Raw genomic sequence first — 24,534 nt, 5'->3', positions numbered from 1 at the left:
AGTGATCTTTTGTAAATAATTGGAAATTGGTATTTGAAAACTTGTTTCGGTCGGCAATGGCGAGCGGAAGGGACGCCCGCACAAATTCAACGCGAAAATCGCCGCAACAAGTCACTTATTTAGTCTCTTCCATCCCTTCCCAACGCACATTCAATTCCACAGACGCATCGCATCAATTTACAGTTATTTATTGTTTGTTTTTTTTTTTCATTCGACTTATTACAAATAGAAAACAGTTAATGATTGCAATTGCAAATTGCCTAATGGTATACATATATATATTATTCATATAGTCATCCTTCCCATCCGAGAAGCTACGACTCCCATCGACAAAAAATAGTGTATATATATATATAAACGAACGAATGTACGTATAAAATAATGTTAGAGACAAATCGAGTTATTCTGGTAAAAACTATATAGTACGTGTGTACGTGTGTCTGTTGCCATGGCGCTGATCTCTGGGATATCTCCTGGTAGGAGGTTGCGCCTGCCGCTTTCGGCAAATGAAATATCATTTAATTTGCTTTAGATGTCCTTCTGGCTTATGCTTCTGCTTATGGATAGAATTTTTTTGCCTTTATGTTGACCAGATCTCGAGTACAAAAGTATATGTATTGTATGTATGTATATGTATAATCCTCACCCCCGCGTAACGCCTAGTCTTGCTCTTAATTACAGATTACAGTTCGGGAAAGTGGAAAACAAATTTCTTAAAACGCGCCCGAAGAATGCACAATGGGGGAGGGATGGGGTTCCTTAACATCGAAATTTGGACAATTTGTGGGTTTTTATAGCTCGGGCGCTACTTGAAGGGATTTGGACGCGCCTTGAATACCGTCATCTTCCGTATCTCCTTGATCTGCTCCTCCTCGCATCGCTTCCGTTGTTCGTCTTGCTGAAACGGTAGGAGGAAAAATGAAGGGTTAGCCAATTGTTTATCTAATCGTAGTGTCAGAGTAAGTGTACGAGCCCAACAGCTGTTTCCCCCCAGTTCTAATTAGACGACACTTATGTAACCGCTCCAGCACGAGGCGGGAATTTTTGATATGTCGGTGACTGATGGACTGATGGGGTGCCGACTGAGTCATTTGTCCAGCCTCGAGACGCTCCCTCCCAGTCGCGCTGATCTACCATTATCAGACGGGGCCACACACACAAAACCCGACTTATGGCTGGGACAGAGCTCAGCCTCAGAGCCTGAGTCATGGCGGGGAATTTAGTGCGCTATCGCTATCATCCAGGCCCTCTTCTGACGCTGACCCTGGGGCTCCATCTCCCGGCTCCGATATCGAACCCCACCCCCACTTGGTATCTCTGCCTCTGCCTCCATCTCGTTTTTGTTCCGCTGGCTCTACTGGCGGGTTTGTTTGCCAGTGAAAAATAGAGTAAGAACAAGCGGCCGGGCCTGATAAGATTATCACACACAAACATGCAGAACGGAGCCGGGGGAATGGAATTTTCGCATAAGATCAGAAAACACGAGCGGAGAAAACTTAAGCACTGCGCAAGGTCGAGTGAACGAGTGGCCAACTCTCGAGAAGCATAAAGGGTATAAATGTATAATGGGACAAGTACAAATATATATGTATGAATATGTTGGCGGGTACCCTTAATCGGATCGTGTTGTTGTCCGTCTGTAGCTCCGTCTGTGTGCTGCTCAACAATTGGAGCCCGTCATTGAGGAGGCCACGGCGGGATTCTGGCTAGGACTGACGGTCGTCGTTGAAGATGAGGTCGTCGTGGCTATCGTGGATTGGCTGTCGTCCGCGGAAAGCACGCTGCTGTCGCCGTAGAAGCGCGGCTCGTCGTGCGATTCGCCGCCAGGCGACGTTGTCTCCTCGTCAGTGTCCTCATCGTTGGAGCTATCACCCGCCAGGCCATGTCCGCTGGCATTGTGTTTGACGCCGCCAGTGGCCGAGCCCGCCGACTCTTCGCCAGCACCACTGGGCACATGCTTGAGGCGCTCATAGCAAGCATCGCAGACGCGCAGCGATTTCGTGCTCTGCTGGGGCAGCAGAAATTTCTTCGAGGAGCAGCCGGCACAGACGACGGCGCCGCAGCTGCGGCAGTGGTGCCGACGCTGGATGAAGGTGAACTGCGTCTTCTTGCAGTGCATGCAGATGCTGGCGTCCGTGTCCGGCACCCAAACGGCGGCGTGATTCTCCACGGGTTTCTTGCCGCTCTTTCGCAACAGATCCTCCACACACTTGTTGATGTGGGCCATCCACTCCTGCTTCTCGGTGCTGGTGGCCGCGTACACCACAAACGATTTAGTAGTGGTGCGTATGTACCAGCCATTCCGGTATTGCTGGTTGTCCACGATCGAGTCCAGCGATACCTCCTCCAGAGGCATGACGTGCTGCTTGTTGTACTTCTTCTTACCGATCACAATGTTTCCGTACACAAGGATGTCGTTGAAAAGGAAGAACTGACGTGACTTTGGCCGCTTGCGGCACATCTTGGTCAGCACACCCTCGCCGACGAGTACGCGTCCGGGGACGGCCAGCGGTACACCGGAGCCACCGAAGCAGTTCTCCACGGAGGCGATGCGGCGCGTGTTGGCCTCCGAGTTGACGAGACGATCTACCATGGTGGTGCCGACTGCTACTGGCTCGGTTCGACTGGCGAAAGTGGGTCTGGCTCTGGCGCTGGGTCTGGCTATCTCTCTCACTCTCTCTCCGCGTTTCTGGCTCCACACACACTGTTTTCTATCGTCTTCCCGCTTCTTCGGTTCCCTGGTCACTGGTTGCGACACTCTCCACTCTTCACTCTCCACTACCGACGACTGTTGCTGCTGCTGCTGTGACTGGCTTCTCCACTGAGTGCTGCCGCCCGTGGCTGAACATAAAAAAAAAACCAAAAAGTACTCAACTGTGACGACAGACGGCTTCTGTTGCTTGTGTGAGTGCGTGGCTGTGCGAGAGTGTGCGAGCGAGTGCGCGAGTGTGTGACACTGACTGACTGTTGCCGCGACTGTGTGGGTGCGTGCGTGTAGATATGGGCGCAGCTGTTGCAAATCCTTCCGTACGCTTTGATTGTTCCACCGTTTGGACTGGGGTCCGCAGTGCCGCTGACTCCGGTCAACTGTTGTGTGCGCTCTTGTGCGGGGGGGCTTGCTGCTGCACGCTTATTTTATGCAATGCACAATGCTCGACGACCTTTTTCTACGCCGTCCGAAACGCCATGACTCACTCACACCAGTAACAACAAAAACAAACTTGGCTCCCTGTACGTTTTAGTATTTTTTCGATGATTTATATTGTTTCTGTCGAATGTGAGAATGTTCTCTGGGCTTGTTGATATGATTGGGTCCCACTCAACTCGAAGTTTCAGAGGCTAAAGCACAGTGGCGTTCCCAAAACACTTAAAAATAAGTTTATTTCTGCGAGCACGTAGATGTGAGCTGGTTCAGCGGAACTCTCTGATGCCCCCAGCTATCGAAATTGCCGGAACCAGCTTCACCCATAGAACGTTGCCTATCGATAGTATCGCCGAGGGTCGACATTTTAAACATAACGGACAAAGAGATGGCTGAAAAATATTTGTTTCACATACATTTACCTCTTTTTTCTTCTTCTCCAGGCTGACCTGCACAGCAGCGTCATATTCGCGGCGCTCGCGCACGCGCTGATCGCTGCGCAGCTGGAACGGTCTGGGATGGCAGGGCTGATCGTCGTGGAGGTGGAGCAGGCGGCGAACTTTATTGAGCTGGGGTTGCTGTTGTTCCTTGCTCTTGCGGCGGTCCAAATCAATCTGCCAATGCTTCACAGTTTCCGGTGTCTTTGGAATTGTTATCTTGTGGCAGACCACGATCTCGTCCAATCGCTTGTGCAACGCCGGGAAATTGGGCATTGGTCGACTGTGGAATTGTCGCGCCTTACGCTCGTCCTCAGTGCGCCGGCGCGCTGCGAGCTCGCGATTATGCTGGTATATGTTCATGAATTCGTACGCCTTTGGCGGCGCCGGGCCGGCATCCTGATGGTGTGTGTGCGGCCGGGGAGACCACTGGCTTCGCAACTTTAAACCCATTTCCGGCTCATTCGGGTACTCAACTTCGTCCTCGTTCTTCACGGGCGCATCCGGGCTCAACTCTGTATTCGGTTTTGGTATAGTTATTGGTTCTCCATCACTGACAAGCTCCTCCGCTGGCTCCTGTTTTGGGCAAGTTGATGGATTAGCATTGACCTGCTGCATCTTCTTTGGCTCTTGGGCGCTAGTTGGTGGATTAGCATCGACCTGCTGCTCCTCCTTTGGTCCTGTTGGTAATTTCACATCGTTGCTGTCGGAGTTCCAGCAGAGGGCACTCGGTTGCTCCACCTTGATAGCCATCTTCGCCTGCGGAGTGGTAGTGGTTCCCAGGAGAAGGTTCCCATTGTTCAGCGGATTATTTTCCTTGTTTGCAGCAGCTGCGGGAGACAGAAAAATGGCGCGTTTTTGTGGCTTACTGTAAATCGGACGCGCAGACAAAATGCGGGCGACGTACCAAAAAAGTTCTGCGAGTGATCCAGGTTGTAGTCACCAACATTGATGGCGTCCCAGTCAAACTGTGCATTTGTAACAATTATATTCGGGTTATCCATGGCTATGTCAGTCAGCGTTTTGGCGACAATTTTTTCAAATATCACAACACACGAGCACACACGCTTAGTGCGACCTCAACTGGCTTGGCAGAAAAATACCTTCGTAATATCGGTTGAATATCGTTCCGATACAAAAATCTCTTTTGGTTTCTTTCGAGCACTGTCACTGCCAGTGTTGACAACTTCCTACATTTTCCACGTATGAAATCATGCAAAATGGAACCGTTGCAGCTTTTACGCCTCCCTAAAAGCTTGCGTCGAACCCGCCCCAAGTCGCAAGTCTTAAGCTTTGGCTTGGCCTGCTCGGTGCGGGCTTTTTATCTGCCCCAAAAGCCAGCTATTTTGTGCTAGGCAACGCATGGCAACAGGTCGTGCAGGGAACATAGCTCTGCGTGCCCCGTCTCCAGGTGCGTTGCACTGAGCCATTGACTGGGAAATTTTCGTATTTTCATCCATCGAATGTAATTCTTGCTGTGTGCTGCAGCGTTCGAGAGCTACGTGCAGAGAGCATAGGCCAAAGAAAACAAAGTGCGGGTGCTAAAAATACCCGTTCGGTAGCACCTGCTCAGCACCACAGCATCCTTGACAGCCCCACGCCCGCAAGAGTGGCCCTCCCCCGTCGCCTAAGCGCCTTGCCACACACTTTGGGCGCCAAAGTCAAAGCTGAGAGTGCCAGTACGGAATGCTGCGTCTTGGTCACGTGCAACACTAATTAGCCCTCGAGTGCGGATAGCAAGGAGTAGAGGTCAGACACCAGGTGAGCCCTAGTTTTAGCTCGCGTTTTTTTAAACCACTCTCTGTTCATGTGCTGCACCTGAACAGCTTCGAGCGCCCGCACAACACACACATCAGGATCTCATTACGGATCCGAAATCTCAATGAAAACTGCACCCGCACACACAGGTGAATGCAAATGCAACCCACGGCCACCAAATTCCGCACTCTGCCCTCAACCCCTGAGAGTGGTAACGTGAGAGGAGTGGGGAAGAGTCTTGTTCGTACTTTGTTATGGCCCTAATTGCCTGGTGGTTTGTTGTTTCTGTGCGGATGAAATCCGATTACGACCTTCTAACCCAATCAGAGAACAAACTCCACATCCTGGATGCCATCCGAAGCCAGGGCCGAAGGTCTATTTTAGTGTCAGCCTCAAAGTCCACCTGAGCCCCTGCATGGGAGAGGATGGGAAAAGCATGGTGAGGCATCTAAGTAATTGCTCGATCCCTCTCCAAATCAATAACGGTTTAAAATTAACTGCTCAGGCGGCTGGCTGGCTGCTGCTGGCTGTTGGGGCGGATGCGTACATACTTTTGTGTGCCGTCGATGCTAATTCGATTTCCTGGAATCCCTCTTAGTTCCATGCCCTTCACCTGTCACTGCAATAGACAGCAGCGGAAAATAAGTGTTTCTTTGTAGCGAGGGACAGTGAAGGGGAATGGAAATCATCTCAATGATGAGGAAAGCGGAAGCGGAGACAGAAAAAGGAAATTATATTACTAGGCGAGAGCAATAGAGGACTCTATTACAAAGAGATAGAGAGGCAAAGAGAGTGCAGCTCCCGGTTAATAACAGAGCATATGAATACAGGGTACTAGCATTACCGTTCCCGAGTCGCATACACACACACAAAACGTCATACGACTATACCGTAGGAGAGTGCTTCCTTGGCAATTCCTCACCCTATGCAAATAGGCCATGGACTATTAGATTGCACGTGCGACACTGCACGGCAAAATACAGTAAAAAGGACCAGAAGCATCGGTTCAATCTGTTGTTCCCGCGTCTGACAAATAATTGATTGTGTCGCACAGTGTACTACTTGTCGCTCTACTCAATTGTGTGTGTGTGTGTATGGGTGTGTTTCTCGAGAGAAGAGAAGGAGAGAGGAGCAAGCATGGCGGCCGGTTGTCTAGCAACAGCTTGTTTGTGCAGAGGAATTACCCTCCCTCTCGGAGACCCCAGAAAAAGTCCATAATCCACGGATGCTGATGCCCCTCTTCAATGCTCTGATGAAACACATTTGCTGCTATGTGTCTAATTAGAAGGAAGAAGGCAAGAATGAAACATTCTTTCTATTCTGTTTCTCTCTTTTGTGCGTGCCCTTCCTTTGCATGAAAAGTTCTGGAAATACCGTTTAAAAAGGTGTCTCTTTAATGCGCTGCCTGAGCTAAAGGTATGCCTCGCATGTCAATCATTTTGACATCGCCACTCAAAAATCAAGATGGAATTCATAGCCAATCTGTGTTCCTGGGTATGCAATGAGTCCGTATATGTATATTTTTGTTTTTTGAAGTACCGTTAAAAAAATCCACATACCCATCACCCTCTCGACGAGCTATTCAACGAAATTTCGCCAAGACGGAAAGCGAGACAGAAAATCAATAAATCGGGATTTAATGAGTTTCAAATATTTGCTGGAAAAGCGAGGCAGATGTGAATATAGTGCCCCCCACCTGTTCCTGTTCCGCCTGTCACTTTAAGTCAAGGGCTTAGGTGGGTAGCCAAAGAACCAGACGGTATTCAGGGAACAGAGGATGGATGCCTAGACCCGACCTCAATCAATCTCCATGCTTTGTCTCCCCTGCTTTCAAGACGGAATGCGTCTGCTGCCGCCACAGACAACGGAACATCCAGAACGAGACCATGACGAACACCAACATCGATTACGACTACCTGCTCAAGTTCCTGGTGCTGGGCGACTCGGGGGTGGGCAAGACCTGCCTGCTATACCAGTACACAGACGGGCGGTTCAACACACAGTTCATCTCCACGGTGGGAATTGATTTCCGCGAGAAGCGGTTGGTAGGTATATCTCTTCTAGCTTTCTAAAGTTACATACTAACAGTCCCCTAACAGGTTTACAACTCGCGCGGACGTCGGCATCGCATACACCTGCAAATCTGGGATACGGCCGGGCAGGAGCGCTTCAGATCCCTGACCACGGCCTTCTATCGGGATGCGATGGGTTTTCTGCTCATCTTCGATCTGACTAGCGAGAAGTCCTTTCTGGAGACCGTCAATTGGCTAGAGCAGCTGCGTATGCACGCCTACTCCGAGGATCCGGACGTGGTTCTGTGCGGCAACAAGTGCGACCTGCTCCAGCTGCGTGTCGTTAGCCGCGACCAGGTGGCGGCCCTGTGTCGCCGATACCGTCTGCCTTACATCGAGACGAGTGCCTGCACCGGTGCCAATGTCCAGGAGGCTGTACAGCTGCTCGTAGGCCGCGTCATGGATCGCATTGAGAACGCCGCCTGCAATCGGGAGCTCTCCCTGCTGTTGACCCAGTCCCGGTGCCTGCCTAACATTGCCTATGGCCCGGAACTGCTGCGTCTCCACGAGATGACCGGTGAGCCCTCTGGCCGTGGGCGACGCAATTGTCGCAATTGTTAAGGAGATCTAACTGATTCACCCGCAAATTTCACCCAGAGTTCTTTGTTTTTATCTCGTTTATGGTTCTACATGTGTGTTTCGCTGTAAATAAATGTTGATTGTTGATTGGAAACCTGAGGGCACTCCCCGGAAGAAGTATCCGTATCCTGCAGAGCAGGAATATACATTTGCTTATGGTTTATAACTACATGAATAGTATATATATTTTAGTACTCCACGAGAGTACTGGCTGTAAAAGTCAAGAAGCCAAAGAGCAGACTGAAACTAAGGCCCAGGCCAGGAGACGTCCTGGATCGGGCCACACCACTCCGCTCATCGATCCACTGCTGGTAGTACTGTACATCCACATATACTCCCGGCAATCCAGGCTCCGCACAGCCATAGCCCCAGGAAACGACACCAATGACGCGGCCCTCGTGCACCAGCGGACCTCCGGAATCACCCTGGCATGAGTCAGTGCCGCCCTGGAGGCGGCCAGCACACATCATACCCGGCAGCAGGCCCGACTTGTATATGCTCTGGCAGGTCTGCTGCCGAATGGTGCTCACATTGGCCGTCAGAAGAATGTTGGACAGGGTGCTCTGCAGAGGGATTACAGCGGGATGATTAGAGTGGGATGTCGACAGGTCCACTCACCTGCTCTGTGCGTCCCCAGCCGGCCACCTGGCAAACCCGACCCGGTGGCGTGACTTGCCTAGCCAACTGGATTGGGGCTACGCTGGACGGATCAGGGCGGATCAAGCCCGTACGCAGGAAGAGTACCCCTACATCGTCGCGCATGCTGTCCGGACTGAAGGTATTCATGTAGGCCATAGAGCTCACCTCACACACAATGGTGCTGTTTAGGCGTTCGTATCGGTTCAGGGTGCCCATGACCACAATCAGTTCGCTAGGCCTCCGATAGCGTTTCCTTCCATTGCTTAGGGGAATGTGGGTCAGTAGATGCACATGCGGCTGAGCGGACTACTCACTTGTAGAGGCAGTGCGCGGCGGTGAGCACTTTGTTGACCCCAATTAGGGCTCCTCCACAAATATGTCCGCTGCCAAAGTTATTGTCGTGCCTTCTCAGGCGAATGGAAACGAGATGCCTGGTCTCCTCCACCTTGGCCACGCTGCCGTTGATGATTCGCGGCTGTGTCTCTGTCTGGGCGGCTGTTAGAAGAGGAAGACGGCTATAAAGCATCACCAAAAAAAAATCTGATCTGCTTTCCCAAATCGATTGCCTCCTGTTTTACGCCAATTTCCGTTTTCGGCCTCTGATAAGGATTGGAACCACCACTTACCCACACTGCCGCAGATGAGAAGCCATACAAAGCAACCCAGTTCCAGTTCCAGTCTAAACAATGTTCCATGTCCCATTTTCGATGAATCAACCTGTGTTGCGAGCTTCGTCACTGAAGTGCCCGACCCTCACTGACATAGAGATGGGATGCCCATCAATAAACAGCTCTACCAGCTCCAATTGGCAATCAGCGTCGCAGACTATCAGCTAGATAAGAGACTAACAGAAACATATTAAGCGGAGACGCACCGCCTTGCTCCCTCACCGCCCGCTAGAATAGACCAAGTCGGGGGTGTCTTTGAGTCAGTGTATGTGTGCTCTTTAATACATGTATATAAATGGAGTCGGAGCTCGAGCTCGATAGATGCTCGGCGTGTATAAATATGTATAATATTCGATGGTTAGATTGTAGGGAGAAGGCACTTTTGGACGGCTTCGATTGCTGAAGTTACGAGATTGCTAAACGTAGAGATTGCAGATTGCAGGTGATATGATAGGAAGAGAGACCTATAGACCTATTTCTAGATACAAAGATTCGCGTGGAATGGAATGCATTGAAGTTTCAGTGGGTCCATGACTTCCCATCTATATGTAGCCTTGCAGACTGCGCGATTGGCTGTGATGGTGGCGTGGCGGCTGGTAGCCCGGCTCCTGCATTTCCATTTGCATGACCAGGTTCTTTTGTTCGCCGCGTGCCTCGAAGGCCTGACGTGCCTCGCGGTGCAGAATGAGGGCGGCCAGGCCCAGCAGCATGAAGGTCACAACGGCCATGGCATAGGACCAGCCCAGCACATTGAATCGGGGGTACATTAGCCAATCGCGACGATAAGCGCAGCCTCCGAAGATGCAAACGGCCAGAAACATGAATAGGGCTATGAGAAGACCATTGATTGATTGATTGATTGTTTGACTGCACAAAATATGGCATACATACACGAGATGGCAGTGCCCATGTAGGAGAGGCGAACAAGAAGCCACTCGTACTGGAGGACGGGCTTAAGGGGCAGTCGGATGATCGTCAACGCGAGCAGGGTCAGCACCAGGAACACAATGATAAAGGACATGGTGACGAACCCCTGCACGGCCATCAGCCAACCAGGCAGCAGATACTCACGAATCACATAGTACTCCTGTAGAGAAAGAGGAGAAATCAGCCTTAATCTGAATCTAAATCTATTCTGATCAAAACATACATGGGAAAAGATGTTGTGGCATCCTGTGAACTGCTTGGGGAACGCGTACTTGGGATAGACAAAGTCCTTGAAGCAGTACTGCCAGAGGCCCATGTTCTTGAAGCTGCTGCGGGTCTCTTCATACGACTCGATCCAGTACGGCGAACAGAAGGACATCATCAGCACAAAGGAGCTGCCAAAGGTGAGTATTGCCCCGAAGACAACGCCATCTAGAGATAATAAAGATGATCATTGGATGTGCATCATTATGAATGCGGGCGTGAAATCGCCATTGCGTCTGCGTCACTCACTTGTGGCACGCGGATAGTCGCCTTTCTCGATGCCCCCATCTGTAGTGTCCTGCGACTGCTGTTTGTTTAGTTCACGCATATTTCTGGAGAAGACCTCAATGTCGCAATGGGAACACAATTGAAGAAAATATGTGCACTTTTATCATACAAAACGGAGCGTAAACAAATGAAACACACCCAAACCAAAGCAGAAACAGATAGGTGGGGCTTCCAGAGTTTTGCAGCACTCAAAAGTACGCCGTTTACCACACTGCTCGTGGACATATTGGTGTTTTCTGGTATTTCTTTCCCATCAAAATGCGGTCACACGCGAAATTTCGCTTAAAAGCTAGTTTTATTTAAATTGAATTTAAATAATTAATACAATGGGTAGAATAACAACAACAGCTACTAATTAAATGGCTACATCCACCTCGTGGTGCTCCAAATGCTTCATATAAGCAAGAAAGCACGTCCAGCACAGGCTGCAGGCACTAATGAACGGCACTCGGTTGCGCTCTGGTATAAGGCTAAAATTAATGGTCGCCACCAGGGGCCACACAGACAGAGCCACCTGCGGATCGGAATTAATTCGTGAGTGGAGAGTAACGGCGGAATATTTTGGTTGATTTATACTTTGTAGGTGGGCAGAAACTTCTTCCCAACCTCGGTCACAGCCTCCTCGACCGTCTTGGACTCAAGCAGACTCATGATGAAGTAGAAGCAGGTCATGGCACCGGGTGTGTACGATATGGACTCCACCGCCGCTTTAATTATACCCGTTCGCAGTGAGGTCTGCGGCCACATGGCGCTAGACACCTTTACAAAAAGAAACAAAGAACAAAATTAAAAGATGTAATCGTCAAGGCTCTGGAGCTGCGGCTTACCTTAACCCATCCATAAAGAGTGGGTGCCACGAAGAGGCCGCCGTACATGCTGAATCGCATCACGCGCCACCAGTCATAGTTGCCTGGAGACAGATTAAGCATAACAGAAAGCCTAACCAAGGCAGAGCATCCACCACACTCACCCCACCTCTTGCCCTCGAATGTCTGCTGGATGAGGCTGCCCGAGGGCCAAATCAGGCTGTACGATATCATGCCACGCGCTATCGGATACCTGGTGAGGAACACCTTGAAGTTCTGCCACAGCAGCGGAGCAGCCATTGTAATCACGGCGCTGCAAACAATCGCTTTCAGTTTCGTATATAATTTGCATGCGTAATCAAGCCCCTGTCCTACTCTCAAAACCCGTCAAGAACCCAGCATGGCCAACTGTAGTAGCAGACGGGAATGCGGGCCCACATCCAATTTCCCCATAAAATGCCCAACATCGATAGCGGGCCATGTACATAGACACCCAACATGGTTCTGTGCGGACCGATTGGCCTGCTCCTGTTGACCTCCGTCGTGGTTGGAACCTTTGCGGACGACGGTAAGATCGTTAATGGGACTACCGCCTCGCCGGGCGAGTTCCCCTTCGTGGTGTCGCTGCGCCGCGCCAAGAGCGGTCACCACTCGTGTGGCGCCACTCTGCTTAACTCGGACTGGGTACTAACGGCTGCCCACTGCGTGCGGGGATCGACGCCGCAGCAGCTCAACCTCCAGTACGGCAGCCAGAGTCTGGCGAGAAACGCCAGCAAACTGGTGCAGGTGGCCGCCATCCATGTGCATCCGGGCTATGAGCCACACGACAAATATGTGAACGACATCGCTCTGCTGCAGCTGAAGGATCCCGTTGTTCTTGGTACTCGCGTCCAACCGGTTCGTCTCCCAGAGCCGGAGCAGCCGACACTCGGCAACAGCAGCGCCGTGCTTGCCGGCTGGGGATTAAATGCGGTACGAGTTGCGCCAGTATTGAGAATTAATCCATTCATTAGATCGTTGTCTTCTTTCAGACGGGCGGCGTGGTCCAGCTGCAGCTTCAGAAGGTCCAGCTGCAGGTGTTTAGCGACGTTGACTGCAGCAAACGCCACCAGACACAACTGCACTCCACCCAGATCTGCGCCGGAGTGCCCGAGGGCGGCAAGGGCCAGTGCAGCGGAGACTCCGGTGGTCCGTTGCTGCTAGCCGGATCGGATACACAGATCGGTATCGTGTCGTGGAGCGTGAAGCCCTGTGCCCGTCCGCCCTATCCGGGCGTTTTCACGGAGGTGTCTGCATATGTCAACTGGATTGTGGAGACAGTGGGTGCCTCCTCCCCCACGCCGTCGTCGTCGCTTTGGATTGGTCAGCTAATTGTGGGACGCACGCCGCCAGTTTTGTCGTCATAAACACCCTCGCCATATGAGAATAAAAATCCTTTGAATGTGCGCTAATTCTATCTAATTTTGTCCTAAAGAATTTACCTAAGGGAACACACAAACAACAAACAACAGAGGGGACTATGTACAGGAGAGATCCGTGGTAGTGCCGTCGCCCTCCGTTTGCTCCTCGGAGTGACGCGTTTTCATGTATGCCAGAAAGATGGTCCACATCAGGCTGCATATGCTCACAAAGACGACGCGGTTGTGTTCCGGCACAAGGGAGAAGTTTATGGTCTGCAGGAAGGGCCAGATGCACACACCGACCTGCCGGGAATGTTAGTAATGAGGTGAGAGGAGGAAGCGCACGTAGAAATGGATACGGGTATACGCTACCTTGTATGTGGGAACCGCCTTCTCCTTGGTCTCTTCGACGGCCTCGGCCAGGCTCTTGAACTCCAGCAGGCTCATTCCCATAAAGAAGCTGACGCAAGCAAAGGGTCCGTAGGAGAGCTGCTCTGTGATGGCCTGCAAGTGGTTTGTGGCCGAAGTAAGTCAAGCGCTAATCACGCTGTGAGCTCCCGCTGCGTGAACTTACCTTGACGACACCCGTGCGCAGGTTCGTCTGCGGCCACATGGCACTGGTGAGTCGCACCCAGCCGTAGAGTGTGGGGGCCACGTAAAGGGCTCCGAACAGACTGAAGCGTAGGGCCCGGGCCCAGTCGTAGTCTTCTGCGGATGCAAAGGGAATGAGGGGCGTGGATGATGATGAGGATGATGAAGCCACTTACTCAGATTGCGTCCCTCCAGCGCCTGCTGGATCAGACTGCCCGTGGGCCACATGATCGCGTATGTGAGGGCGCCCTTGGCCATGGGGTGCACCTTCACCTTGACAACGCCTCGTCTCCACTGGCCCAGCGACATTTGAAGCAGCTTCACAGCCTGAGGCACCATTTTGGCATGGATTGTCGGGAATTCTAAGTGCACACGCGAGAGAGGAGAGCTTGAGCAGCCTGGTACCTAGTTCCTGATCCCCAAACCAGCAACAGAAAGCAAAAACAACGACGACTATAGAGGAAGCCATCCCATCACCCCCAAGGTCAGAATCTCGGTTTTTGTTGCCGTTGGCCATGTTGAAGACGCACAAAATTTACACATAGCTCAGGGATACTTGCTTTTTGTTTTTGTGCGGATTAGGAGCCCTGTTCGGCTATTCGGTCGGTCGCCACAAACGATTCACAGAAACTAAAAGTGCAAACGCCAAATGAATGTAATTTCTAATTTCGAACATTTTGTGAGAGATGAGGGAACGTCTCTCACGCCATGCGACGGCAATTGAGGTTGCAATTCGCAATTGAAACTCATCCCGTGAGAGAGCGCATTCCAATACCGTTACAGTGATCTTGACCATAAACTTTGCCTTGCCAAATCAAATGGCCGGCTGCGCAAGCGAGATGGAGCAACAGCATGTTACCAGCCTAGTGGAAACTTTGCAGCCGCTGTGCGTGCACTCATATAACGAATGAATTAGTGTGGGGCGAGTGCTGTATTTTCTAGTGGGATTCAACATTTGGTGTGCACGCAAAGAGCGTATGTACGAATGAGAGAGAGCGACGGAGGAAAAAGCAAAAGCTAACGGAAGTATGGCTCACAAGGATTTTTATGTAATTCGAGACGGGGGTAGAGGGGTGCCCACACATGAATGGAAAATTAACGGCACGTTTGGCGTTCTGCCAGTCACCAAGCAAGAAAATAAAAACCCAGACGACTGATATGATTACGTCGCTTGTAAAACTTAGAAGATCGTGACAGGTAATCCGTATTCGTCGTCGTCCTCGTTGTTTTTGGTGTTTCTGTTGCTGTTTTGCGATTTTTTAATATCTACAAATTTTTTGCTTACCGTTTATTGTCGTGGAGGAGGGGGGGGGGGATAAGGCCTAGTATCTAGCCCTAGTCTAACTTATTGAAATTCTAATTTGTACTATTGTTACGCACGTCGTGGAGCTGGAGGAATCCGCATCTCGTGCCCTGCTACCGTATCTGAATAATGAAAACAAATGCAAAGGCGAATATATATGTATATGTTTTGCTTGTGTCAGCTGTTTGCTGATTAGGGAAAGCTCCGACAAGTGTTAGCTTTTGCGTGGCTGGACACGAAAACAATGGCCTTTGTTTTTTTTATATTTTAGCTAAGCGTTATTATAAACCATTCATTTTGGAACTTTAAAGCGTCGCTTTTAACAGATAACCATTGGATAAACAAAAAAAAACGAGTATTTGCTATAGATTTGAAGTTATAATGTTGGCGCCACGAGGTATTAAAGAGACGCACTAACAACTTTTGGCAACGCGTTTTAAGGATTTCGCGCGGAGTCTTGCTGCGGTCAGTCTGATGTAATTTTAAGTTTTAAAAAGTTTAAAAATGCATAAAATGCATAGGTGGCGGTGTTCTGGGCTGAGGCTGCTGCTGGTGCTCCTTTTACTGCCATCCTCGATTGCTATCGCGGATCGGCCAGCGACCCGCAACCGCACAGAGTCCCACCGAACGGCCGTCAGGAGCAACAGCAATGTTTGCAAGAGCCGGCAATTCTGGCAAACGATTCCACTGATGGACACCTGTCCTCCCGGTATATTGCCCCTGCGGGGCACCGTCTACATACTCTACGATGTGAACATCTCCGAGGGCTTCAATCTGCGTCGCGATGTTTACATCCGCTTGGCCGTGTTCGTTCGGCGTCTTCGCAGACGCAAACGCTTCCAAAATGTTCGTTTGGTGCTGCCGCCATTTCCACGCCTTTACCACTGGCACTCGCACCACTTGAAGCAGAACGACGTGGCCTGGGGCCACTTCTTCGACCTGGACAGCCTGCGCCGCTACGCCCCCGTCCTAGACTACAGTGAGTTCCTCGCCGAGTACCGTATGTTTGGTATGCCGGCCCCGCCCTACGTTCACATCTCGCAAGTTTTCCGCCTCATGCACTACGAGATCATGCTGGAGCAGGGCATCTTCCGCGACAAGTACGAGCGGGTTGCTCCCAAGCTAGACAATAACTCTTGCAACGAATACTCAACTGCGGGGGGCCCGTTGCTATCGCAGAATCTGCTGCGCTACGGACAGTACCATTGCGTTCACTTTCAGGGTAGTGCTGGGCTGCTGGAGCGGCTGTTGCGTGAGGCCATCACAGAGGATACGGCCGGGGCCGAGGACGTTGACGACATGCGGGTATACGCGATCCTCAGTGCCGAGACCGTGCTGCACGACCACTGGGGTGACGAGCACTTTTGGAAAGCCCGTCGCTCGATGCGCTTCTCCAAATACCTCAGCCAGGTGGCAGCTGATTTCCTGCGCTACGCCTTCGACACCACGGACACCACGGCGGGCGTCCAGCGGCCGGCCATGTGGGAGATGGAGCGACCTAAGCGCGATGCACGCGGCGGGGACTTTATATGCGCACACCTGCGTCGTGGCGACTTCGTACGGTCGCGAGAGGCTACCACGCCTAACCTGAAGTCGGCCGCCCAGCAGATCAAGCAGCTGCTAAGGGCATTTAATGCGACCACAGTGTTTCTATCGACCGATGCCACCCCTTACGATCTGGTGCAAATGAAGAACATGTTCTATGGATTCCGATTCGTGCACTTCCAGCCGGAGTCGAATTTGCAGCGACAGAAACTGAAGGACGGCGGCGTTGCCATTGTTGATCAGTTGGTGTGCTCATATGCCCGCTACTTCATTGGCACCTACGAGAGCACCTTCACATACCGGATCTACGAGGAGCGCGAGATCCTGGGCTTCAGCAAGACCAGCACCTTCAACACCATCTGCAAGGTTGTGGGCGGAAACTGTCCCCGCAACGCAGTCTGGCCCATCGTCTGGGACGACGATAGCGACAACGACACACCGTACTGAATAATTTTCGTGTTCTTGGCGGCTGTCTATTATCTGTGAATCTCGAATATCTAGTTGGATGTCTAGACATAGTTTCTGTGAGACCACCACTACCATAATTCCGAACAAACTGCGATTATGTACCAAAAAGAATAAGTCAATAGTCATTAAACAATACATATTTCAGCATCCGCTTGTTCCATGGGAGTATTTTTGGGCAGTCAGCTGATACTGATACCTGGTTCTCGAAGAGACTCCATAAAGTATATATATCCTTGATTAGCATCAATAGCTATGTCGATATAGCTACGTCTGTCCGCCCCGATGAGCGTCTAGATCTCAAGAGCAACCAAATTTTGTTTACAGATTCTTGTGATATCATACTGCTACAAGGCCCGTTTCGTACCGCCCACACAAAGGACGAAAATCTGTGGCATTGGCAATTATGAAAATTCGAGAAAACTGGAAACGCAGAATCATAGAGAATGGCCATATTTACCAGATTGGATCATTATTATAGCCAGAAGGCGCAAATACAATTTCAGTGGCTATGCACGCGCTTACTCATTCCCTCTCTCTCACACTAAATCTTCATAGTGCAGCGTGCGCTAGTTCTTCTGATATTGTGGGGCATGCGTTTTCATAAAATATCAACTCTAAAAATCCTAAAGCAAAGGGTATGTGAGCCCAGAAAATGAATTAGTCCACAAGTGCCAGAAAATATCAATCATATACATGTAAACTGTAATAATACGTGTACAACTATTCGGTAAATTGTGCCGGACCCGGAAACTAAACACAAATGTAATTTCATACAGACTCAGATCCACAAAATGTTTTCACTAGCTGGAAGAGCAGAGACAGAGTAATGGGATTTTTCGTTTTGTACATCATGTTATATCTCCCTTTGTAGCAAATTTAGCAAAGGTTAATGTCGTACAGCTATAAGTACTACCAAATACCACTACCGTGATCTATCGATATTGCAATATGTAAAATATAACTTGAATTCGTCAGTATATTTAGGGTATATTTTTTAAATGAGACGGTATATTTTGGTATATTTCTGAGGGTCGGACGGTATATTTTAACGACAAGACCGCGGTCACACTGGCTGTATATTCGGTCGGGGGAGTTGCACGTGTTTGTGTTTGGAAACAAAATTGTTTAATTTTGGTAAATTTAACTACTATTCGCGCGCAAAATGGGTAAGAAAAACAAGGGCACCACGCCCAACCTGGGGCGGACGCTCATCAAAGATCGTTTTGGGCACACACAGCGACGCAAGGTGGACAACGACACAATGGTATGCACAATCAGAAAATTATCGAAGCACCTGAAGTCTGATCTTGTCTGTGGAAACATTTTTAGCTCCACACCACAGAGCTGCAGGACGGCTACGACTGGGGACGTCTCAATCTGTCGTCTGTGACTGAGGAGTCCTCGTTTCAAGCATTCCTACGCACAGCAGAGCTGGCCGGAACAGAGTTCCAGGCGGAGAAGCTGAACATAACTTTTGTGAATCCGAAGCAACGTGTGGGGTTGCTCAGCAAGACTCAGGAGCAGCGCATGCACCAGAAGCATCACGAGCATCGTGAACATCTGAAAGTACCACGCCGCCCCAAATGGGACAAGAATACCAGTGCCGAGGATTTGGAGCGGGCCGAGAACGAGGCTTTCCTCAACTGGCGCCGGGACCTGGCTCTGCTACAGGAGGACGAAGAAATCCTAATGACGCCCTACGAGAAGAATCTAGAGTTCTGGCGCCAGCTCTGGCGTGTAGTGGAGCGCTCTGATGTCGTCGTCCAAATCGTCGACGCCCGCAATCCACTGCTCTTCCGCAGTACCGACCTGGAAAGCTACGTGAAAGAGGTGAAGTCCACCAAGATGAATATGATTCTGGTGAACAAGTCCGATCTGTTGACGGAGGAGCAGCGAAAGCATTGGGCTGAATACTTTGACTGTGAGGGCATTCGCACTGCCTTCTACTCTGCCACCCTTGTGGAGGAGGAACTCAAGCGAGAGGCAGAAGCCGCCCGTCAGGAGTCCTTTCCCGCGCTGAAAGAACTGCGCGATGCTGCCGATGAGATCCAGCAGTCCTTGAACAAGGTCGAAGGCGCACTCGATGCCATCAATCGAAAGGTGAAGCCAGACGACGTGGCGGAGCAGCTGCTTGGCGACAGAAACAGCCCCCGTGTGCTCTCTCGAACGGAGATGATTGAATTCCTGCGGCGCATCTACACAGGACCACGCCACACAGATCAGCACGTAACCATTGGCATGGTCGGCTATCCCAACGTGGGCAAGAGCAGTACCATAAATTCCCTGATGACAGTCAAAAAGGTATCGGTGTCGGCCACACCCGGCAAGACCAAACGCTTCCAGACCCTATATCTGGACAACGACATCATGTTGTGCGACTGCCCTGGCCTGGTCATGCCCAGCTTTGTGCTGACCAAGGCAGACATGCTGTTGAACGGCATTTTGCCCATCGATCAGATGCGTGACCATGTGCCCGCCGTTAATCTGCTCTGCGAGCGCATACCGCGCCACGTCCTCGAGGACAAGTATGGCATTGTGATAGCAAAGCCCGTTGAAGGCGAGGACATGGAACGTGCCCCACATTCTGAGGAGTTGCTTCTTGCTTACGGCTGTAAGTTTTTGGAAGACTCTTTTTAATATTTAATAATCTTTCCTTCTCTCTCGTTTTCCCGCAGACAATCGCGGCTTCATGACTTCTAACGGTCAGCCGGATCAGGCACGTTCCGCCCGTTATGTACTGAAGGATTATGTTAATGGCAAGCTGTTGTATGCCATGAGTCCGCCGTCAGTCACACAAGCCGAGTACCATACATTTCCCGAGCGCCAGCGTAAGGAAATCGAGGAATCACAGCTGCCCAGTCAACAGCAGCGCGCCATGCGCGTAAGTTTTGGATTTTCACACTAAAGCCGATCCCTAAACTATTTCTATTCCCGTCCGCAGATCGACAAGAGCACGTCCAAGGAGCTGGACCAGCAGTTCTTCGATGACAAACCGACGCATGCCCATGTCAAGGGACGCACCAATTTCCCAAATGTTCGCCTGGCTAACGATGGCACTTTGGTAGCCAATGCAGGCCCCACAGACAAGCCCTGGCGTCATGTCAAAAAGGAGCGTCGCGAGAAGCTGCGCAAGAAGTTTTCCCATTTAGATGAGCACTAAGTGCTAAGTGTTTCAAGCACTGATCATATTTATATTGTACACTATTAGGACTAGAATTACCTTTTACCTACGAATGAAAGGATATCCCCAGGGGTTTGCAAGCTATACTCTCGTATACTGTATGGTTATCTGTAAGATATGCCCACTGGGGTTCCGTCTAATCTATTTGGGTTAAATTTGATTAAGAATGTAAATAAGCGACAGAGAATTGCGAGCTGCCGCAATAGCGTATGTCAGAGCTCAAATAGAGAGCAGTGCACTCTGAGAAATGTTTTTGCAGCATCCATGTAAGTGTATGAGTGTGTGAGTGAGTGCTTGATTGAAATTACGCATCTGCGAGATGCGTGAGAGCAGCAGAACAACATCACATGCTTGGCTTTATGCCAGCGGAGCGCTCGAACGGAAGAACGCTGAACTTTGAACACCCTGCTATCATGTCAATCTGGAGGCGGCAATGTCTATGTGCGAATGCTGGGCCGTCAGTCTGCAATTCGGCATCGGAATGAGCACAGCTGCCGAAGACAATCTATTCTGCAGGCAGTTTAGAGAGCTGACGATCAGCCGCCGCGGGGGGTTGCTGGTCATCCAGTTCCAGCGATGGCAACGGCGCACCATCTACGAGCTCATGAGAGCACTGGACGCAGCCAATGCGGATGGCGACATCAGCATAGTAGTGCTGTCGGGCGAGTTTGCCGTGGGACGTGAGGGTGATTGCCAGCCGCTGGCTCTGGAGCAGGGACCAGGGAGAGAGAAACGCGACGAGGTCGAGGATCGGTTCATCCAGCAGCGGGCAGCCGATTTTGTGATGCGTTCGCTGGCCAAGAAGCTGCTTAGCTGCCGAAAGCTACTGGTGGCTTTTGTACAGGGCCCTTGCCAGGGCCTGGGGGTCACCATCTGCTGCCTCTGCGACCTCGTCTACGCCACGGAGGCCGCCTACTTCCTGCTATCGCTCTCCCATCTACATCCCTGCGTCGAGGCGGGACCAAGCTGGAGCCTTCCACACATCGAGGTGTTACTCCGACTAGGGGAACGGGCCGATGCTAGGTCTGCCTTGGGAAGCGGCTTTGTCGCCAGCCTGGCGGCAGGCGCGCAGCATTTCTGGACACGCATGGATCAGCATTCGCGCCTGCCCACTGCATCCCTGCTGGCTACCAAGCGACACCTTCTCCGGCCGTGGCGCGAACAACTGCTGGCCCAACTCCGGAAGGAGAGCACACCACTGGCTGCTCAGCGTCGCCGCCTACCTTCGGCCAAGCTGTGATCATACGTGCACTCCAACACACACAGATAAATATTATCAGCCATGCTCCGGTTATCGCAAATGATTATTTTATATTTTTGTAACCGAAAAAATCATACACTTAGAATAGCCGCACAACAGAATTAAATATACTAAATCGCTACTCTAAGGATAATCTATCCATTTATGTTTAATGGATATTCTGCGGTGATAATAATTATTTGTATATTACTAGGAGGCAAGACCCCAATTCGCTTCGCTCGTTCGATTGGAGTAAAATATGGGGCCGACCAAGACATCTAACAAAAACTTTTTTGCATAATAGAGAGATTTCTAATAGAAACTATCCATAATAATTATTATTAATACATACATATGTACATCTATTTACTCATTGGGGAGTTATCTAGTAGTTTCAATCAAAAATTTATCGATGTCCACAGATTTATGCCTCAAAGCTGCGATCTTTAACCATATTTTCAGAAAAATAAATTATTTTATCTGCTTGTAACCTAAAAACTTGTTTTAAATGTTCGTCTTGGGTCAATTAGTAAGGATGTATATACATTTTTTCTCAGCTCCGTATGAGCTCTTCATTAATACATTAGTTGAATCCAAAAAATAAAAATCATTAAAGAATCAATTTTATTTCTTGAGTTTTATAGTTTTTGCTCAACAGTAATTAATATGGATAAATAAAAATAAATATATATAAAAAAAAAATTATTATTGCCAAGAATATTCTTAAAACATAAAATTCATTTGTATTGTGTGATTTTACAAATATAACTTATAAGCTAATTAGTATAATTCACCTCAAATTTTACTGTACCCAAATAAAGCAACGCAGCAACATACAGCGGATTCCCGATGGCCGAGAGAATCAATAAGTTGTATGGTTGGTGATAGTAACCTGAGCCCTGATCACATAATTTTACCCGATTGATGTATCGATTTTCTAAAAGATTTTTTTATTTTACTAGCTCCCTTTTTTTGGATTGTGTCTAAAACGTAAGTGTGTACAGAATTTTAACATCCGTCATTGTTGCTGGTCACCAGGTATGTCCTATGAGTATGAGTATACATCTTTATACCCTACTTCCTTGTATTACTATTAATATACCCTTTTTCCCAGCAAATTTTAAATAATACTACTGACTTTTTCTCAGTATGACATGTTTTAGAAAAATTATGCAATATTATGTTTCCTGTATATATGTATGTATATGTATCTCGATCCCGATACCTAGTCTCGGTCGCAGTAAGAAGACCACACACTGCAAAATTTCAGTGAGTTAGCATTAAAATAGTAACTGTATAGTTTCTGAATTCATTGGAGTGACAAACAATTCCTTAATTCTGTAATATCCCCTTCCCCAGGGTATGCAGAATGTTGCCCATTTCGTTAGTCAATTTTTGGCATCACTATAGTGACTTATTTTGGAACTAATATGTTGACTTATAAGTAAGCCCTGATATCAGAAAAAGGCAACTAAACCTAAAAGTTTTTTCTGTATAAATAGTGGAGCATTCAGGTGAAATCTGTATTCACTATTGGATCGACTAGGCGTTCACAAATTAAGTAAGCGCCTTGACTGGCATACAGCCATGCCATGCATCCTTTTCTCAATTTTTACTAGCCTTTACTACCTTCACTAGCCGTTTTACCTTGCTCCCCTCACTCAGCGCGTGCACACTGCACGAGGAAAAGTGTGTGAGAGAGAGAGAGAGAGATTCTATTCAAGGATCCGACCTGATCTAGATTTGGCAATCTGCTAAATATGCATGGTCTCTCGTATCTTTCAAATTGTAGATACAACAGGTTTTCCTTCTTTGTGGGGGAGGAAGGGGGCTTGATACCCTGACGGACGGATAAACAGACATAGGTATATCGACTCGGCTATTGATGCTGATTAAGAAAATATATACTTAATGGGGTCGGAAACGCTTCCTTCTGGGTTTTAAATACACACCACAAAACAAATATAGTCCGAAACCGATCGAGTACCGGGTATACAAAAATGCATCTAATTTGCATAAAGTATTCATAAACTCATTCGACTTATTAGTCGAAAGATTAGGCGATCTTTGCCAAATTTTCCGTAAACGTCAAATGTCCTCGCGGTCCTCAGTGTGTTTAGGTGAATATCGCTGATCATAGAATCAATTAAGTCGCGGATTTCTGTAGCTTAATCCAGAAGCATTACCCTTCTTCTAGCAGGATTTCGAAATATTGGCGGAAAACCGAGCTTCATCTGTTTGAGGATCAAGTCTAAAACCTTTTTCAGCGGGCCAGTCCGCCTCAATAATTTTCTTCATCGCTTCGACAAAGACTGTATTATTGGGAATCTAGGCGCTTTTTAGGGAAAATATAATACCAGGTCTAGTGCAGGCACTTTAAAATATCGTAAGTCGTTATACCCATGTCATGGTTGAACTTGTAGCATTTTGACAAAAGCAGCGTAGCTACGATCTCATTTCTGGCCCGCATAGCTTGACGACTATCCATTCGATATCCGATGTGAGAAATTCTGTGGCTCTAGGTGTATATCCTTCTTTAAGTTATCCATTTGTAACATTATCTTAAGTGCTTTCGGCATGTTGATCAAGATGCGCTTCATTTCAGTTCCAGAAATATGTGATCACGTGCATCTATGGAGATAGATGGAGGCTGGCAGGTGGAAGGTATATCGTTTCCGATTCAATTCCGGAGTCGAACTCACTATTTAGTTGGTCATCGAGGTGGGCATTCAGCTCCTGGTAATTGTACTCCATCAAATGGTAGATGTGATCAACCAATTCTTTTAAAAAATTACAAGTGTCTTCGCTAGCACGCTAGCAAAAGAGGAGCGGGCGCGGACACATTGGCTCATTGGAGCAAGTTTGACTGGCATTACTTACCGAGAGGCAGGTGGGATAAAAACGAACGCAAGGCGGTTTGCGTTAGTGTATTAGAGGGACTCAGGCTTTTTGTGACGAGGTTAAATCCCGCGAATAGTTGGCGAAACGACGGTATGGGCAGTACTCGACGGAAGGCCAGTGGTCCTGTCCAAGCTGCTCGTGAGTCGTACCGTCGACCGCGTACCCCTCGCGACGAACGGCATCAGCAGTATTATTAGTTCCAGTACCACTTCCTCCAATTGTTCCTGTTTTCGCATCAAGATCCTGGGCAAAACTTACCATAGCTACTGGGAGTAAAACAAGAATCAACACCACCGCATGGTTGCCTCGAACATCAAGGGGAACG

At 49.2% G+C, this 24,534-nt stretch overlaps 10 protein-coding genes across 16 annotated transcripts; 5 read left to right on the top strand and 5 right to left on the bottom strand.

Annotated features, from left to right (window-relative positions):
* Window positions 1–167: 167 nt before the first annotated feature.
* Window positions 168–4,652, bottom strand: LOC6596749 (pleckstrin homology domain-containing family F member 1 homolog). 3 transcript variants are annotated; one of them, XM_002021896.2, is made up of 3 exons: window positions 4,487–4,652; window positions 3,559–4,409; window positions 168–898 (listed from the first exon to the last, which is right to left on the bottom strand). In XM_002021896.2, exons 1-3 carry the CDS (start codon window positions 4,581–4,583, stop codon window positions 806–808), a joined length of 1,041 nt encoding a protein of 346 aa, XP_002021932.2. In that variant the 5' UTR covers window positions 4,584–4,652; the 3' UTR covers window positions 168–805. The 3 variants fall into 3 exon arrangements, with proteins under 3 accessions (XP_002021932.2, XP_026846034.1, XP_002021931.1); XM_026990233.1 differs by having other exon boundaries at window positions 3,565–4,409; XM_002021895.2 differs by lacking the exons at window positions 3,559–4,409; window positions 4,487–4,652 and adding an exon at window positions 1,611–3,391 and having other exon boundaries at window positions 835–898.
* Window positions 4,653–4,951: 299 nt separating this feature from the next.
* On the top strand, window positions 4,952–8,082 carry LOC6596750 (ras-related protein Rab-27A). Of its 3 annotated transcripts, none has more exons than XM_026990087.1 (3): window positions 4,952–5,340; window positions 7,173–7,382; window positions 7,437–8,082. In XM_026990087.1, the coding sequence occupies exons 2-3, from the start codon at window positions 7,224–7,226 to the stop codon at window positions 7,968–7,970; spliced, it is 693 nt and encodes a 230-aa protein (XP_026845888.1). In that variant the 5' UTR covers window positions 4,952–5,340; window positions 7,173–7,223; the 3' UTR covers window positions 7,971–8,082. The 3 variants fall into 3 exon arrangements, with proteins under 3 accessions (XP_026845888.1, XP_026845889.1, XP_002021933.2); XM_026990088.1 differs by lacking the exon at window positions 4,952–5,340 and adding an exon at window positions 6,874–7,073; XM_002021897.2 differs by lacking the exon at window positions 4,952–5,340 and having other exon boundaries at window positions 6,874–7,382.
* A 59-nt stretch (window positions 8,083–8,141) lies between these two features.
* On the bottom strand, window positions 8,142–9,364 carry LOC6596751 (trypsin eta). Its single transcript, XM_002021898.2, has 4 exons — window positions 9,254–9,364; window positions 8,942–9,122; window positions 8,607–8,889; window positions 8,142–8,551 (listed from the first exon to the last, which is right to left on the bottom strand). The coding sequence occupies exons 1-4, from the start codon at window positions 9,327–9,329 to the stop codon at window positions 8,177–8,179; spliced, it is 915 nt and encodes a 304-aa protein (XP_002021934.2). The 5' UTR covers window positions 9,330–9,364; the 3' UTR covers window positions 8,142–8,176.
* A 183-nt stretch (window positions 9,365–9,547) lies between these two features.
* LOC6596752 lies at window positions 9,548–10,879 on the bottom strand. Its single transcript, XM_002021899.2, has 4 exons — window positions 10,736–10,879; window positions 10,446–10,654; window positions 10,187–10,382; window positions 9,548–10,124 (listed from the first exon to the last, which is right to left on the bottom strand). The coding sequence occupies exons 1-4, from the start codon at window positions 10,812–10,814 to the stop codon at window positions 9,838–9,840; spliced, it is 771 nt and encodes a 256-aa protein (XP_002021935.1). The 5' UTR covers window positions 10,815–10,879; the 3' UTR covers window positions 9,548–9,837.
* Window positions 10,880–11,080: 201 nt separating this feature from the next.
* Window positions 11,081–14,253, bottom strand: LOC6596753 (protein sym1). 2 transcript variants are annotated; one of them, XM_026990120.1, is made up of 5 exons: window positions 14,132–14,253; window positions 11,745–11,893; window positions 11,602–11,684; window positions 11,351–11,533; window positions 11,130–11,288 (listed from the first exon to the last, which is right to left on the bottom strand). In XM_026990120.1, exons 2-5 carry the CDS (start codon window positions 11,878–11,880, stop codon window positions 11,130–11,132), a joined length of 561 nt encoding a protein of 186 aa, XP_026845921.1. In that variant the 5' UTR covers window positions 11,881–11,893; window positions 14,132–14,253. The 2 variants fall into 2 exon arrangements, with proteins under 2 accessions (XP_002021936.1, XP_026845921.1); XM_002021900.2 differs by lacking the exon at window positions 14,132–14,253 and having other exon boundaries at window positions 11,081–11,288; window positions 11,745–11,880.
* On the top strand, window positions 11,894–13,041 carry LOC6596754 (trypsin-1). Its single transcript, XM_002021901.2, has 2 exons — window positions 11,894–12,552; window positions 12,612–13,041. The coding sequence occupies exons 1-2, from the start codon at window positions 12,079–12,081 to the stop codon at window positions 12,984–12,986; spliced, it is 849 nt and encodes a 282-aa protein (XP_002021937.1). The 5' UTR covers window positions 11,894–12,078; the 3' UTR covers window positions 12,987–13,041.
* Window positions 13,020–14,981, bottom strand: LOC6596755 (PXMP2/4 family protein 4). Of its 2 annotated transcripts, XM_026990119.1 has the most exons (5): window positions 14,857–14,981; window positions 13,748–13,933; window positions 13,555–13,688; window positions 13,353–13,484; window positions 13,020–13,283 (listed from the first exon to the last, which is right to left on the bottom strand). In XM_026990119.1, the coding sequence occupies exons 2-5, from the start codon at window positions 13,908–13,910 to the stop codon at window positions 13,098–13,100; spliced, it is 615 nt and encodes a 204-aa protein (XP_026845920.1). In that variant the 5' UTR covers window positions 13,911–13,933; window positions 14,857–14,981; the 3' UTR covers window positions 13,020–13,097. The 2 variants fall into 2 exon arrangements, with proteins under 2 accessions (XP_026845920.1, XP_002021938.1); XM_002021902.2 differs by lacking the exon at window positions 14,857–14,981 and having other exon boundaries at window positions 13,748–14,138.
* Window positions 14,982–15,363: 382 nt separating this feature from the next.
* Window positions 15,364–17,034, top strand: LOC6596756 (GDP-fucose protein O-fucosyltransferase 2). The gene has a single exon (XM_002021903.2). It carries the CDS (start codon window positions 15,379–15,381, stop codon window positions 16,864–16,866), a length of 1,488 nt encoding a protein of 495 aa, XP_002021939.2. The 5' UTR covers window positions 15,364–15,378; the 3' UTR covers window positions 16,867–17,034.
* Window positions 17,035–18,008: 974 nt separating this feature from the next.
* Window positions 18,009–20,212, top strand: LOC6596724 (large subunit GTPase 1 homolog). Its single transcript, XM_002021904.2, has 4 exons — window positions 18,009–18,151; window positions 18,217–19,498; window positions 19,563–19,768; window positions 19,829–20,212. Exons 1-4 carry the CDS (start codon window positions 18,050–18,052, stop codon window positions 20,045–20,047), a joined length of 1,809 nt encoding a protein of 602 aa, XP_002021940.1. The 5' UTR covers window positions 18,009–18,049; the 3' UTR covers window positions 20,048–20,212.
* A 159-nt stretch (window positions 20,213–20,371) lies between these two features.
* LOC6596725 (enoyl-CoA delta isomerase 2, mitochondrial) lies at window positions 20,372–21,516 on the top strand. Its single transcript, XM_002021905.2, has one exon. The coding sequence runs from the start codon at window positions 20,502–20,504 to the stop codon at window positions 21,306–21,308; it is 807 nt and encodes a 268-aa protein (XP_002021941.1). The 5' UTR covers window positions 20,372–20,501; the 3' UTR covers window positions 21,309–21,516.
* The last annotated feature ends 3,018 nt before the right edge of the window (window positions 21,517–24,534 follow it).

Source organism: Drosophila persimilis, unplaced genomic scaffold (assembly GCF_003286085.1).
Source record: "Drosophila persimilis strain 14011-0111.01,24,50 unplaced genomic scaffold, DperRS2 tig00000520-arrow-pilon, whole genome shotgun sequence".
Lineage (NCBI taxonomy): Eukaryota > Metazoa > Arthropoda > Insecta > Diptera > Drosophilidae > Drosophila > Drosophila persimilis.
Note: the sequence above shows the minus strand (reverse complement) of the source record. Positions and strands in the feature narration are given on the sequence as shown.

What these genes read in the sequence shown, in the direction of transcription:
- LOC6596749 (XM_002021896.2), bottom strand. Translation starts at nt 4,583, where the DNA reads ATGGATAACCCGAATATAATTGTTACAAATGCACAGTTTGACTGGGAC. An exon ending in TCACTCGCAGAACTTTTTTG is followed by an intron (nt 4,410 to 4,486) that starts GTACGTCGCCCG and finishes TGTCTCCCGCAG; the next exon opens with CTGCTGCAAACAAGGAAAAT. An exon ending in AGAAGAAAAAAGAGGTAAAT is followed by an intron (nt 899 to 3,558) that starts GTATGTGAAACA and finishes CTACCGTTTCAG; the next exon opens with CAAGACGAACAACGGAAGCG.
- LOC6596750 (XM_002021897.2), top strand. Translation starts at nt 7,119, where the DNA reads ATGCCTAGACCCGACCTCAATCAATCTCCATGCTTTGTCTCCCCTGCT. An exon ending in ATTTCCGCGAGAAGCGGTTG is followed by an intron (nt 7,383 to 7,436) that starts GTAGGTATATCT and finishes GTCCCCTAACAG; the next exon opens with GTTTACAACTCGCGCGGACG.
- LOC6596751 (XM_002021898.2), bottom strand. Translation starts at nt 9,329, where the DNA reads ATGGGACATGGAACATTGTTTAGACTGGAACTGGAACTGGGTTGCTTT. An exon ending in TCTCATCTGCGGCAGTGTGG is followed by an intron (nt 9,123 to 9,253) that starts GTAAGTGGTGGT and finishes CTCTTCTAACAG; the next exon opens with CCGCCCAGACAGAGACACAG. An exon ending in GCTGGGGACGCACAGAGCAG is followed by an intron (nt 8,552 to 8,606) that starts GTGAGTGGACCT and finishes ATCCCTCTGCAG; the next exon opens with AGCACCCTGTCCAACATTCT.
- LOC6596752 (XM_002021899.2), bottom strand. Translation starts at nt 10,814, where the DNA reads ATGCGTGAACTAAACAAACAGCAGTCGCAGGACACTACAGATGGGGGC. An exon ending in GCCACAACATCTTTTCCCAT is followed by an intron (nt 10,383 to 10,445) that starts GTATGTTTTGAT and finishes CTTTCTCTACAG; the next exon opens with GAGTACTATGTGATTCGTGA. An exon ending in CATGGGCACTGCCATCTCGT is followed by an intron (nt 10,125 to 10,186) that starts GTATGTATGCCA and finishes GTCTTCTCATAG; the next exon opens with CCCTATTCATGTTTCTGGCC.
- LOC6596753 (XM_026990120.1), bottom strand. Translation starts at nt 11,880, where the DNA reads ATGGCTGCTCCGCTGCTGTGGCAGAACTTCAAGGTGTTCCTCACCAGG. An exon ending in ATTCGAGGGCAAGAGGTGGG is followed by an intron (nt 11,685 to 11,744) that starts GTGAGTGTGGTG and finishes ATCTGTCTCCAG; the next exon opens with GCAACTATGACTGGTGGCGC. An exon ending in AGTTTCTGCCCACCTACAAA is followed by an intron (nt 11,289 to 11,350) that starts GTATAAATCAAC and finishes TCCGATCCGCAG; the next exon opens with GTGGCTCTGTCTGTGTGGCC.
- LOC6596754 (XM_002021901.2), top strand. Translation starts at nt 12,079, where the DNA reads ATGGTTCTGTGCGGACCGATTGGCCTGCTCCTGTTGACCTCCGTCGTG. An exon ending in CCGGCTGGGGATTAAATGCG is followed by an intron (nt 12,553 to 12,611) that starts GTACGAGTTGCG and finishes GTCTTCTTTCAG; the next exon opens with ACGGGCGGCGTGGTCCAGCT.
- LOC6596755 (XM_026990119.1), bottom strand. Translation starts at nt 13,910, where the DNA reads ATGGTGCCTCAGGCTGTGAAGCTGCTTCAAATGTCGCTGGGCCAGTGG. An exon ending in GCTGGAGGGACGCAATCTGA is followed by an intron (nt 13,689 to 13,747) that starts GTAAGTGGCTTC and finishes TTGCATCCGCAG; the next exon opens with AAGACTACGACTGGGCCCGG. An exon ending in TGCGCACGGGTGTCGTCAAG is followed by an intron (nt 13,485 to 13,554) that starts GTAAGTTCACGC and finishes AACCACTTGCAG; the next exon opens with GCCATCACAGAGCAGCTCTC.
- LOC6596756 (XM_002021903.2), top strand. Translation starts at nt 15,379, where the DNA reads ATGCATAAAATGCATAGGTGGCGGTGTTCTGGGCTGAGGCTGCTGCTG.
- LOC6596724 (XM_002021904.2), top strand. Translation starts at nt 18,050, where the DNA reads ATGGGTAAGAAAAACAAGGGCACCACGCCCAACCTGGGGCGGACGCTC. An exon ending in AGGTGGACAACGACACAATG is followed by an intron (nt 18,152 to 18,216) that starts GTATGCACAATC and finishes AAACATTTTTAG; the next exon opens with CTCCACACCACAGAGCTGCA. An exon ending in AACAGCAGCGCGCCATGCGC is followed by an intron (nt 19,769 to 19,828) that starts GTAAGTTTTGGA and finishes TCCCGTCCGCAG; the next exon opens with ATCGACAAGAGCACGTCCAA.
- LOC6596725 (XM_002021905.2), top strand. Translation starts at nt 20,502, where the DNA reads ATGTCTATGTGCGAATGCTGGGCCGTCAGTCTGCAATTCGGCATCGGA.